This window comes from Tyto alba, unplaced genomic scaffold (genome assembly GCF_018691265.1).
Source record: "Tyto alba isolate M040663 unplaced genomic scaffold, T.alba_DEE_v4.0 Super-Scaffold_6, whole genome shotgun sequence".
In the NCBI taxonomy this organism is placed as follows: Eukaryota; Metazoa; Chordata; class Aves; order Strigiformes; family Tytonidae; genus Tyto; species Tyto alba.
This window is the reverse complement of record NW_024881327.1, coordinates 19,520,398-19,534,483: the sequence shown is the minus strand read 5'-3', so window position 1 is coordinate 19,534,483 and position 14,086 is coordinate 19,520,398. Positions and strand designations below refer to the sequence as shown.

The window sequence follows — 14,086 nt, the reverse complement described above, 5'->3', positions numbered from 1 at the left end:
GAATCTTTATGCTGCTGTAAGGTCTCAGTTCTGATCTAACATCATTGTGGGTGGTTGCTGGCACTGAAATCTAAGCTGACCAATTTAAACTAAAAATGCTGTATGAATTTGTGAGGCATCTTTGTATGAGATGACTTGAGAATATTTTTTTTTTTCTTAGTTAACTCTGACTCCAAAAGATGGGGAGTAAAGTAAAAATCTCTAATATGTGATGTTTAAAAAAATGCACTAACAGATCCAACAGCTTGGAGAGATGACTTCATTTCTAGGAGTTGGTCTAAGTAGTGCCCTTCCCCCCCAGAATCTTAGTCTTCACCTCATTAAAAAAATCACAACTTTGTAACATAAAGTGTCTGCTGTGATGAATAAACGACCTATTTTGTAATTCACAGATCATTTAAACTCTAGCAGTTTCTTATTAATCTTGATAGCACAGTTGACAGACCAGACAAGTATATATATAAAAAAAAAAAAATCTTCTGCTTTAAAAAATTCTGGTAGATACAGAGACACATAGAATTGCTGCTAAAATCTCATTAAACTGTCATGTTTTCCTTTCCGCTTTTGCTAATCATCACAGCATTTGTGTAAATTGAACTTTTTATCCTTGCTTTTTCCTGACTAGCTAGTTCAGAGACTCTACAATCTTACTGTGTGCTCCATTAGCTTATCATGGGAATGCTGGCACCTTCATCACTACAGCTGCAGTGTAGCTTATTAGGTAAAGCTGATGGTAATTGTGCATGTACCACCACACTAACTTGGAAGATGTCTTCTAGAGCTACTTCATGCATCTGCAGTGCTACAGAAAAGGGCTGTGGGTGGATCTGAAGACTAACCTCCCGGTTTTAAGTATTGTTGTAGGTTAGGCATAAACATTAGCTCGCTTCCCATCTGTAAACATTAGCTCACTTCCCATCTGTTTTGGACCACTCTGGCTAGCTTTCTCCAGAGCAAAGCCTGAGTATTGCTCTGCAAATGGCTCATCGAAGGCTGCTGCAGAGGGCAGGGTGGAAAAAAGGCTGCAAGAAAAGTGTCATCCTGTCTAGGCCTATAATGCAAAGCCTGCTGAGATGGTATGCTTAACCCTCCTCCCTCCCTGAGGCCATACTGGGGGATATGAAACGCATACTCTGTTTCATGCTGTGAAAATACCAGTCTGGTGGGCTGAAAAAAAGTCATCTCACTTCTTTATGCACTTTGAACTGAGACATACAAAATAACTATGTGGTTCGGTGGGACTCTTGAGACCTGGAGCCTTGAGGAAACCCAGGGCCAAGTGCTGTGTGATGCTGATGGAGCCCTGAGTAAGATGAACACGAGCCAGTCTATGCCAGTTGGCCTGCAGGCCAAGGGTCAGTCCCTGGCCTTCCGTGTTTAGCAGCATAGACATAGCAGGGGATTGGACCCAGAGGCTATCTTTGCAGAAGTGTGTTAGATGATCCTATAATAAATTTATTGAGCTGCAACAGAACAGATGGATGCATTGACCCCACAGCTCTGATCAGATTCACTGTTTCATGGCTAGAAAACCTCCAATTTCCACCCCAAATTTAGTTGTGGTTAGTTTATACATTCTTGTGTATGCCAGCATTGTTTTTAGCTTTTCTTACTCATTGTGATTAACCCTTCCTCCTTTCCTGCTTCTCCTGTGCACTTACTGATAACAATAACCTTCTGAACCTCTGTTGTAAAGCTAAACAAGTCCTGTCACTCTTAAATTTTCCTGTATCTTGAAACTTTTTGGCTTGAAATTCATCAGTGACTCAGTTATCTATGTCTGCTGCAATATACTGTACATATCTAACCTACACCCTCAAGTGTGGGTTCTGCTCAGCTCAGTGTTAGGGAAAGGGTTGTACTTGATTAAAAAAAAAAATTGTATTTATCCATATTGTCACCAGAATCAGGAACGAAAACTCCTTAATGCCAGGTTTAGCATTAATGAGCAGGCATTACTTTATTTGGCTGGGGGCGTGAGGGAATCATTGTACCTAACACATCCACCATATGTTACAATAGCCAAAGCTTATATCACTCTGTTACATACATACTCATCAGATTTCCTAGCACTCATTATCATATTTACATAGTTATTACACACATGGTTTAGGTCTTGGGGGGGAGAGGGGGGGGCTTCCATGGTGGTCTTTGGAGAGGAGCCTTTCTTGAACTTTGTCTGCATTTTTGAACTGGCCTTTCTTTGGTTTGTCTGCACTTTCCTGTCTCCTGCCTAGCTTCAGCTAGTTCATTATTTTTCAGAGGTCCTTAATCTTCAAGGACAGGGGCTTCTGATTAGGAGTCTCTCTCAATTTACTCATGAAGCCTCTCCATTTACATATTTTTCAGGAGATGGTTATCATGCTTGCCTAACTCAAGGACCTTTGTGCAATGGACAGCGTGTTGCAAGTGTTCAACTAGCTGCTTAAGTTCTTATACTACTCTAAACAATTTTTTCTTTCCTTCACCCATTTTCCAACAATATCTAAGTGTAAACTGAGCTGCCACTGAAAGAAAGCATCAAAATGTGGTAGGTAGTGCTCACTTTACTTTAGAGGATGCAAATGTTTGCAAGGCATTTGGGTATTACAGGGATAGTGATGTGGTTCACCTGTATCAATACTACGCATGCCTTATGAGAGTCTTGAAGCGGATGAAAACTTTTTTCCTTCTAGTTGTAGTGTATACTTGAACAGTTTAGTAGTATAGTCTTGCTATGTCAGAAAGCACTGGGTGTTTAGCAGAATGCCATTTTTTCACAGCACAAAAATCAGGCTTTCATTTTTATTGTGGAACTGGCTCTTTCCAGGCTACCAGTCAGTGACAGGAGCAGGGATGTTTTCGCACACATAAGAGAAATGGAAGGCCAGTTTTGAATACCTATTTTACTAAGATGTTGTTAAAAGCTCTTCCTGAAGCATTGTGTTCAGTACTGTGTGCAGAAACTTCTTAATAATTAGACAGAATTATGGCTTTCAGAGTCAAAAGTGAGTGCCCTCTGTTCCTCTTAAACAAATCCAAGGACTTGATGATGTTCGGTTTCCTCTCACCGATCATTTAAAATACTACATTTTTCTCCTATTAACGTAAGTCTTCCCACTAGTGCTAGCTGCTGTGCTCCTGTTATGCCCTCTGTCTCCACAGTAATCTAAGAACATCCATTTGACAACCAGTCTCTAATTAAGAGACTTTTAAATTAAAATGACTGGCAAATTTAGAAACCTCTGAGCAATAGAGAAAATATTGAGTAAATATGCTTACAAATATTTATACAGGTTCAGATACGATAAAATATGTGCTGTGGCAAAAAGTATGCTCTAATTGAAACAGTACCTGCTGTGTAAAATGAAACAAACTGTTATCAACATTTCCTCGTGTTAGGTTTATGAGCTTTTCGTCAATTTTTTAGAGAGGAACATTCGAAGATATTCAGGCAAATGTTACTTTTGTAGAAGCTGTTATTTTGACAGCACAAAACTTGATAAGGCACTTCGAGAAGTGTGATGCTCTCTTTCCAATTGGCAGTGCAAAGCTGAGACTTCAGCTGGAAATGGGATCTATAGAAGACAGTCTCTACCTACAGCCACTCACTGTCTTGTCCTGCATGGATTTCTGTCCAATTCTTGTGTCATACATTAGATCTCTAGGAAGTTAGGAGATTTGGAAACACCAAGAATAATTTCTCTCATTTTGCTTGCCCACTAAGAAACACCTCTGTGTTCTGCTGAGAGTAGAACAAACTTGGAGCAGGATGGGAGGAACTGGGAAATGGGATGGATTAGCTAATACTTCTGAGGTTTTGAGAGGGGCTTCTCTGCTCTGCCCCCAGCAGATTTTGTGATGTTCATAAATGGGCTGAGTGGTTCCCATCTTCACTTCCCAGTTCTCCATTTTCATGAAAGAAAGCGATGAGGCTGGGGCTGTTCCCTTTTTCTGACTGCAGTCTGAAGAGGCTAGGGCTCCAATGAAATCTGGTGGTTACCTTGCGTCCCTGGCCTGACCACAGCAACTGCTCTTCCTCCAGCACTCAAACCAAGAAAGAGAGCAGCAGGAATGGCTGAGGGCAGTGTCAGCCCAGCGTCAGTCTCCTGCCTTCCGCCAATGCAGTGACCAGCAACCATCCCTATGCTTTCACAAAGGTTGAAGAGGGACTGATGTCATTCTGCAACTTCCAGATCCATCAACCACTGTCCCCAGTGGCTGTGTCTGGAGCGACAGTGGTTGTCACTCCAGAACCTGTTCCTCTCAACAATATTTTGGTCCCTTTTGTGGTCCTTGCTATGTCCATTGTCAGGGGTCCAGCAAGGATAACTGGTAGGTGGAACTTGGACAAAGATGGGATGATCAAGGGATGAAAAATAAAAGATGAAGATTTTATGAAAGACTGAGAAATGAGCCAAATTACAGAACTCCCTGTATCCATTTCTGTGCCAGGTTTATCATGAAGAGTGCCTTGCTATTACCATGTATCTATATTGGGAACACATAATACTTGTCAGGTTGGTTAACATGGCAGTATGAAAACCTATGTTCATAAATAAGTCAAAACTTGCTCTGTGACAAGCTATATGCACTGAAATGTGATCCTTTCAAATGTAACACCATATTGAGTGCATAATTCCTCAAAATTCCTAGTCTGGCTCAGTTAGTGATTAATCACATAGAAAGGTCACTCCCCCCAGCCTTTTCTTTGATTGCTTGTTGAAAGGTGACACATTATGGTGGTCCCTACTACAAGCTCTTCATCAAGCATGTAAGCCTTTAAACAGTATGAAGAAACACTTTGACTAGTCCTGTGGTTCTTATAAAACTACTAGTCAGAATGCTTTTAGTAGGTGGGAAGAGTAGGTCTGACTGCAACCCGCTAAGAGTATGTTCATATTAAGTGGTCCATCCTGAAAAATGACCATTAATAAGGTAAGTAGGGGTCTCTAATTTCCAAGTAGGCTTAAGGATGAGTGCTACCTCGTATATGCAAGACAAAGCAGTATGCAATGAGAAAAGATAGACACATTAGCAATTAATACTACCAGTAATGAAGCAGTCATTCCTCTGTTTTTTTTTTGTTTTGTTTTTTTTTCCCTCCTGTGAATTTAGTAGCAGGTGGTGGGAATGTCAGAGCACACACTAACTTCTTGTTGCATGGTTATTTCTTCAGCTAATTAAGCCTTTTGAGAATACTTTTCAAGCCACTTTTCCAGAATGGAAGCCAGTGTTGCAGACTTAGTATTATGTTGGCTATGCATGAATATTGTTTTTTAAAAAAAAAAAACGCAAAAAAACCCAACAACAACAAAAAAAAAAAAAAACAAACCAAAAACCCCAAAACCAACCAACCAACCAAAAAAACACTGGGGCCCCCCATAGGGTATTGTAAAAATTCTTAGTTTTACTAGTCTATTTAAGTATACAGTTTTCAGAGTTCTGAATACTGTGCACCTGTGAAAGGTTAAGTTAGCCTCTTGTTGTCTGAGAGAGAACAGTATGTAACTATGAGTAGGAGCTCTTAACAGGTTAGAAAACTTCCTAACACCCCAAATGTGAACTACTTAGTCATTAATAAGAGGGATTCTGGACTCCTAGGTTTGTTTTCTGTCTCTCACTAATGCTTTGTACAAAGCTGGGCAGGCCTGTAAAAAAAAATCTGGGGATAACAGACTGTCTTGTCTATAAATTGGTTAACAGTTCATGCCTATCTGCCAGAGAGAAGGGAATATGAGGAAGAGGGAATGAAGAGTGATGGGACAAAGCCTAAAAATACTTGTCTGATGCCTATACCTTCTTAATGACCATCTAGCATAATAACCCTTACAGGGTCCAGTAGCAAATGTCTAGGGAAGTGTATAAAGCAAAGATGTGTAATGATAGTTCCCCAGAATATTCTTCCAATTCCAACAACTGAACCAAAATGGTTTTGTATTTAATAACCTAGTAGACTAAAAAAAAAAAAATACAGGAAGGAGAAAGATGTCTTCTGGAATCAGTGCAGGCTTCTAGTCCCTTACTACTTTCTGCAGTAAGTATAGTAAGAAATACTTGTTTAGGTTATGGTGTGCATGAAAAACCTACCTCCTTTTTATTTTGAAATGAAATCCTGCTGGGTTTGTTGGATACCCTACTACTTTTTGTCCTGGAATGATTAGTCTCTGTTTCTTTCTTATTACTGTCTCTGTGTCTTCTTTCCACACTGGAAAGTCATAATTGTTCTTAACTTCAAATTGTGTTAAGATGATCAGGAGGCAAAATTTCTCTCTTCCCTCACTCCAGCTGATCCAGCTGATCTTCCATAAGTTATTTTTGCCCTGAACTTGTTTTTGCTTGGGAAGAGGTTTGTTGTTGAAAGTTTGTAGAAGTCTGCCGAAAGAACCTTTCTTTCTCATCAGTGCAGGAAGGAAACTTGTTGCAGCACTAATTATGAAACTTGTTTGGTTTTATGGCTGAAGATTTCTGAGTTATAGTGAAGAAAAAAATATTTACTGAAGGAATTAGGTTTTTTTTTTCTAGTTCTGTAAGCCTTTGAAACCATTCCCTCATCCTTTTTTCTGGAGGCCTTCCATATTTTAGACTGCTGACTAGAACATAAGTTCAAAGAAGCTTAAAGGTGATGTTTCTGTCCTGTTGACATAACCTAGTTCCAGTTGACGAAATAATGACACTCTTTTTCACTCAACCCTCTTTAACCCCAGAAAAATAATTCTCTATTTATTGTGAAGGCTGCATAACTCAGTAATCTACTCGGAGTTAGATGTATTTTCTGGATTTTGTAAATATGTAAGTTCATATAACTGTATATCTTGTACACTTAATGGCATATGTTTAAAATGCCATGTGACCCAATTACAGTTGCAATAGAAACAATAATAATACTAATAGAAACCTTAATGTAATGGTGCTTGGGGTTGTTGGGTTTTTTTGTTAATTTCCTATTTTTTATTGTAGTTTCTGGCTTTACTAGTTATGAGAAGGTATGTGGACAACATACTCATGGTGATGCTGGTGACTGCTTGTAGAAGTCCATACTGAGCTTTCTTTAGCAAGTGTTTGGTCCTTTGTGACTTGTCTACGTGAGAAAGCTTGTGTGCTCTAAGTTAGGCTGTAAATTTGTAGCGCATTAGCTGTTATATAGAAAATTCCATGTAGACGTTTAGCACATATGGAAAACATTTCCATTCAGCAAGGATTCCGGCATGTTGGAGGTGCTGCACTCAGTTACTTGTTGTGTGGTGAGATCATTCACACAGAGGTCAATATATAGTAGCAAGTACACTATGAACTTGCACTATGAAACTGTGCCTGTTTTAATTTTTACATGCATGCAAGGGAGAGGAAAACTTTTTTTTTTTTTTAACAATCTGTTCTTCAAAACAAGCAATGGGAAGACTCTTAATGTTGTCTGCACATGCAAGTCTGTAGATGAGCTCAAACCCACACCATACTTCAGCACCTGCTTATGAAGTAAGTCAGGGCAGCAGGCGGTTTCTTAGTAGGTAGGTATATAAATTATGCAAGTTGCTGTCATTCCTAGGAGTAAACAGGAAGTTCTTGCAGAGATCCTAATGTTTTTTTCAGAGGTTCATGATGGATGACACAGAAACTGCGCTCTTCTCACCTCTCTTGGTGTAACACATTAGATAATGTGCTGATAAAAACTTTGAGTTAAGTTTAATCACACCTAAGGTGCGATTTGTCCAGAAGGAGCTGTTGTGTTACAGTGGAATAAGGCAGGGTAGTCTGTTGCTACCTGGCCTACCTCAAATCCATGGAGAAATAGAGGACTTTGTTTTCCTGCTTGGGAAGTCTGGCACCTTTTAATGAGCAGTAAACTCACTTTAATATTAAAGCTGGGACATTTTTATGGTTGAGTGTGTCTTGTGTATTCTTGGGGTGAGAGAATCATGCAGCAGCACTGAGCCGTTCTGAGACCCAGAGGACAGAGCTGCTCGGTTTTACTTTGCGATTCTCCTGCCTTTAAGAGCACACAGCGTGCTCTTATAACCGTAAGACTGTTCCTATCTGTGCATGTAAACACATAAATGAGCTGTTTTATACTGGCAATTAGATACTCCAGAGAGTTGTGAAGCTGTGAGATATTGCTTCACTTAGGGTGGTTGCAACTACTTGGCCCACAGCCTACGGCTTTGTTGCCTGCAATAGGTGTTAGCAAATGGCAATGCTAATGTGCTTAATGATATCATTACTAATCGGCAGCCTGGTCAGAACAATTGACCTTCATTGATCTTCGTATTTCTGCTTTTATTTCTTCCCCTGCCCTTTATGACAAGCTGTGCAAGCTATTTGCCTTTGAAAGGATGTAAGCAGTTATATTGTTACACTTTAGTTTTAGTTTGACTGATTTATTTTAATGAGCAGTATTATGAATTGTTTCTTTTTTTTTTTTTTTTTTTTTTTTTTTAATCAGTGTGCCATGCCGAATTGAATGCCATCATGAACAAAAACTCAGCTGATGTGAAAGGCTGCAGCATGTATGTTGCCTTATTTCCATGTAATGAATGTGCAAAGCTCATCATCCAGGCAGGTAAGGAGTAGTGCCAGCTTGATTTGTCAGGGTTGCAGTGCTGCTTGCTTGTTGGTATCTTATCACGGATATATTTGATGTTAAATTGCTGCTGTTAGATCTAAATTAATTGCACTGTCAACTTCATATGATGCTACTTGTGGGGTTTTTTTGCATCTGAATGGTGCCAAATTTTTCCAGTGCTAATTGCATCTTCTGTGATTCTAAGCGTGGTTCTAATTTAGGTTTGTAACTTCTTAGACCAAGAGCTGCCAAAGAACAACACAGGCTTTGCATATAATTACTGTCAATTTTACTGTGCTCTGACACATTGAATTGAATAGAGTAGGGCAGAAAGAAATAAACTTCTGCATGACAAAATGTCTGTTGGGAGTATATACATGAAATTTTAATTTGAATGTGATGCATGGTAGATATTTGAAGATTTTAAAATATCTTTGCTCATAAATGTCATAAGGCTTCTATGATCCTACTTTAATTATGTCTTTCATTACAATTGTTATAAATCTGTGCCACTGTAGCAAGTGTGCTGGCCTAAATGTGTCTCCTTTTTTCAGATTAGGCAGTATCTGCCGTAGGCTTCAGTTCTGTAAAAATCTCAGTTTAAGGCAGCATATATTTTGCTCATTGAGTAAAGTCTTACAATCCTAGCATGGTTTGCTGTTCTGGGGAGTTTCTATCACCACTTATGGCCACAGGAACCTAAGAAGAAAGGAGCAAACTGAACGCTGCTTTATTTTGGTCAGTAAGGTTTGAAATGAAGAGAGGTGAAGGGGGAATGACGATATTCTGTATTTGTGCTACAATTCTCATATTTATAGAATCAAAATCAAATGGTCTTCAGGGTAGATTGGCTGCTTGTTCTAATGTAGTTACTCATTCTTTTCCTCATGTGCTTAGGTCAGCACTAAATTGCAACGTATTGATATTCATGTTGTCTGGTAAATACAGTAAGATGTTGATAGGCTCTGAAATGCTTGTGAATTCTCTTGGGTCAGCCTTTACACTTCTCCTCTGCCTAAGTAATTTAGGCATAGATCATTCAACAATTTGAGACAGCATGCATTTATGAGGAATTGAACCTGGGATTGGGAATTATAAAACAGAGAACAAAAGAAAAATGCATCCTTTTATAGCTATGTATTTGGAAGGGGAATAGGATTTGGGTTTAAGTTCTTTGTGAGGAATTTTGTTTATACTAGACAGGTAGAAAGATAAGTTTTCAGTTACTTTTGCAAAAATGCTTAATTTCTAGTCTGTCTATCTAGTGGTTTTGCCCGTGAGTTTTTGGTTCTGGTTTTCTGAGTTAAACTTAGGTGAAAGTGGAGAAAATATTTTTCCAACAGTTTTGAAAACACTGGCTTCCAAAACAGCTCTACCTTACATAGCCTTATTGCCAGTACAATCTATAGTATTTTGGGAAGTAGAGGTGCACCGAGGGCTTCTAGAACATGTGGATGAATGCTGCCTTGTCTGATTTTGTGCACCAGACGTTACTTTTTTTTTTTTTCCAGTAATTCTAACATCTTTTACATGTAGGCATAAAGGAAGTTATTTTTATGTCTGACAAGTATCATGACACTATGGAAATGACAGCTGCGCGGCGGATGTTTGATTTAGCAGGTATAATATACAGGTAAGAGAATTTCAGATTAACTTTATTTTTGTTTTGGAAAGGAAGAAAATGGTATCTATGAGACCAATTTAGGGCAAAAATTTTTCTTCTTTGCGTTGTGCGGCATTTTATTGTTTGGTAGTGTTTGTAGGTGGCTTGCTCTGCACGCCTGCAAAAGATACCAGATTGGCAGACTGTTGCACCATTCTTTTTGCCTTGTGTATGGTTAAATTTCAATTTCATAACATTTATATGAGAAAATGTTGCATTTGGAATACTCATTTCATTCCTGGAATGCAAGTGAAAGTGCAGATGTGATGGTTACTTGTTACATTATACTCGGGAGGGTCATTGCTGACCCTGCTCCGAGCAGGAGGTTAGACTAGATGGTCTTCTGAAGTCCTTTACAACCTGAATTATCCTATAACCATATGACTTGGACTATAATGACTGGTTGATATATTTTTGTGGACTACCTGATCCTTATTGAAACTTTATTATCTTCTTGTTGCAGTCAGTTTGGGAAGGTGTCAAACCAGCCACCCATATTTAATTCTTGGTGCCTGTAGCTGTCCAGTCTTCTTTGGTCAGCTTTTCTTGTAAGGAAATGATACAACTTGGAATATTTGCCTTAAAGTAATGAGAATCTGAAAAATGTTTGAAGAGTAGGGTTTCTAAAGACACTGACAGAGATACCTAAAGACAATCTGTTCAACAGCTAGTTTGATAGCAATAGCATGCTGTGGGTGAGGCTAATTATGTAGTCAGGGAGGCTTTGCAACTCTAAAAAGTTTTACAATATTAATACAAAGACTTTGAAAAATTTGCAAACATAACAATTCTGACCGATAAAATTTTAGGATGAAAGCTACCTACTGGGCTAAGAAACATCCATGCAAAAACACAGCAGTACTTGAAATTGAGTTTTAGTCCTTCAGTGTATTTCCTGTCTATTAAGAGTATTTGACTAAGAAGCATAAATCATTCTCTTGCAAGTCAAATCTTGTAACTTCTCCAGGTTGAGAAGTGTTTCTTCCATTTCAGATTGCTATTTTGGACAAAGTAGAGTTTCTGTGGTCAGCAGCATGTGCTTTTCGGTGTTGACTCTTACTCGTTCTTGTATTGATTGTTAAGGATGTAGGTGGTACTTAATGAATCTCTTGAACTGAACTGCAGAGCTTAATTAGGCACCAAATCCACACGATTTGCATAATCCTTTGTTTACTGGTAGACTGGAAAAAATATGCTTGGTCCCCAAATACCTTCCTTGCTAATTGCTGTAGCAGATGCTCTAATGATAATAAAAGGAAACATTTTGTGGCAGTATTAATTTTACAGTTCTAAAGTTACAGTTTTTAAATGATTCCCTCTTAACTAGTTTGGTTTTTCCCCAGTATGATGCATAATGTGATCTACTCCCCTAGCACAAAAAGTATTCTATTATACTGAGGCAAAGTTTGAAAGTGTTCTTTGAAAACTTGGCAGGAAAAAAGTGATGAAAATATTTATCGAAATATATTCCAAATAGCTTTTTTATATATATACACATATATGTATATATATGTATAATACATATACAGTATATGAAAATATTTTTATGGATACATATATATGTACCTATATCTGTAAATATGTACCTAAAATATTTGAAATATAAATATATATGAAAAAAAATCCCAGCCTTGGTAACGTGATGCCACCACCTGCAGCTTAGTTGTTAAAAGTCCTTTGACTCCTGGGTAATTTATGAACTCCAATAGCCTAAGAACGTGCAGGCTAACCCACCCCATGTGTCTTTTTTGTCTTAGTCTTTCTTGTCCAGGTTTTTCTCAGTGTGGTGCACTATAATTGGCTCCCATAGAGATGAAAACTATGTGAATCCAAGGAAGGGTTTGGTTTTTGTTTTTTTTTTATTCCTTCAAAAATTTAGCTGGAGCTAAAGCAAGCAAAATGTTTTAACTACTCACTAAGCAATATCTGTATTTTTCTTTATTTTAGGGAATTCAAGCCAAAGTGTAACAAGATCATCATCGACTTTGATTCAATTAACAGCAGACCAAGTCAAAAGCTTCTGTGAATTAAGTCTCATTAAGTCTCTAGAAGAGTGTGATTATCCTTTTCTAAAAAGCTGCTAATGCCTTTCATCTTGAAGTTACTTGCAACTTTTTAATGGCTTCTGTATCTAAAGTAGAATTCTAAGAAATCCGAGGCATAAAATGTCCCCCTCACTTCATCTTGTCATGTGGAATCTAAATCTACTTAAAATTTTTTAATGCCATTATGAAGACTGCTTAAAAAGTCTTGAGACATGTAGATGAGACAATATAATATATGTAAAGAAAATTGTTCTGATTCTTGCTGTATTCATCACCACATGTTCTGATAGGCTGCCAGCATTGTTTTAGATTCAGTTTAACAGTAGTACTTATTGTAACCAGTAGTGCATTGGAATACACTAATATATGTTGATCTCTCTATTGGATGTGTGGATCTAAATAGTTGATCCTAACGAAGGACAAAAAATGTTATCTGTGCAAATACTAACGTTCCAACTAGCATAACGCTAATATTTAAAAGGTCATACAGCTTTAAGAATGTGTGATATTCTGCATGCATTACCCAACAGATGAAATATTGGTGTTTCTTTTAATTGATACCTAACACTGTCATACATGGGGAGAGATGAGAGAGGAAGTTGTTCTGAGAATGGCCCGTGCCAGACCAAGCTTTACAGGTGCTTTCAAGTACTTGTTTTCTCCAAGAATTGGAGGGGGTTGAGGGAGTCAATCATCTGGCTCTTTACCTTTGGGACTCTTACTTGGAGTTGGTTTTCATGTGTAGAAGAAAATTATTTTATTGGTCTAAGCTGTTCCTAGGCAATCCAACACAGCTCAGTCCTAAAATCAACCTGTAAGGTAACTGAATCATTTTTTGTCCTTTGAGAGAAATTTGAGATAGTCAACTCATATCCATATCTGTGCCAAAAGAGGTAATTACGGTGTTAGCTTGTTTCCCAGTGCTGGCGTAGTATCTTCATTTTCATAAATGTTGACTAAAATAATATCCTTTTTAATTTTATCTTGAGATCTGGGAATAGATTTGAGTTTCTTTTCTCTGATTTGATTTTTTTTAAATTAAATATGCCTAATGGCTTTGTTTAGATAACATTGGTGGTTTTATGTTGTTTTTTGGTTTTGGTTTTTTTTTTTCTTATTTAAAATGTGGTTATACTTCAATGAGCTTTTATTTTCTTTATAAAAGCTTTGTTTCATATTTTGGGACACTATGTAATTTGGCTTCATACCAATATTATTAAAGTCTTACTAAAATCCACTACATTGAAGTAGACTCATTATTATAATACTAAGCCATGTGCTTGGCTCCCAAGTGCTGCTGTTTTTGCAATCATATGCAAAGCATATTTTGTGCATTTGTGATACTACATAAAGTGTAATGTTCATGAACCATTTGGTTACTAAGGGGAGCATTGTAACGTATTATAAGATGTGTCCATTTATAAAGTAATTTCTGACTTTCTCTTTTTTTCCTACAACTGTTTTTCACCTCAAAATTGGTCTGTGGCTTACTGCCAGAAGAAGAAATTTGCACATATGTGGAGGGGGAGGGTGAAACCTGAAAAATTACTTTAATAAAATGTCACTAAAACAGCTTATGTGCATCTTTTTCTTTGGCCTGAATTAGTAAGTAGAAGCATTTTGAGTTATACTGGTCTTACAATGGGACAGAGGGGAGAGAAGCAGCAGAATTTTTGGTTTTGGCAGCAAAATTGCTGTTTTCTTCATAGATAATTGCTGATCTGAGTTCAGACTTAAAAGATATATGCATTGTGATTCTGGTTACTTTAAGTATTTTTATGTCAGGCCTTGGATAATGGGAATGTATGATGTGCATAAAAACTCAGGATTTTTTTGAAC

At 37.8% G+C, this 14,086-nt stretch overlaps 1 protein-coding gene across 6 annotated transcripts in view; it reads left to right on the top strand.

Moving 5' to 3' along the window:
* The window catches only part of DCTD (dCMP deaminase), a 60,324-nt gene extending 46,504 nt beyond the window's left edge, over window positions 1-13,820 (top strand). For all 6 annotated transcript variants that reach the window (XM_042808043.1, XM_042808042.1, XM_042808045.1 and 3 more), the window contains 3 exons: window positions 8,420-8,536; window positions 10,076-10,172; window positions 12,150-13,820. In XM_042808043.1, coding sequence (XP_042663977.1) covers window positions 8,420-8,536; window positions 10,076-10,172; window positions 12,150-12,228 — 293 coding nt within the window. In that variant the 3' untranslated portion in view covers window positions 12,229-13,820. The remainder of the gene's footprint in view (window positions 1-8,419; window positions 8,537-10,075; window positions 10,173-12,149) is intronic.
* Window positions 13,821-14,086: the final 266 nt, after the last annotated feature.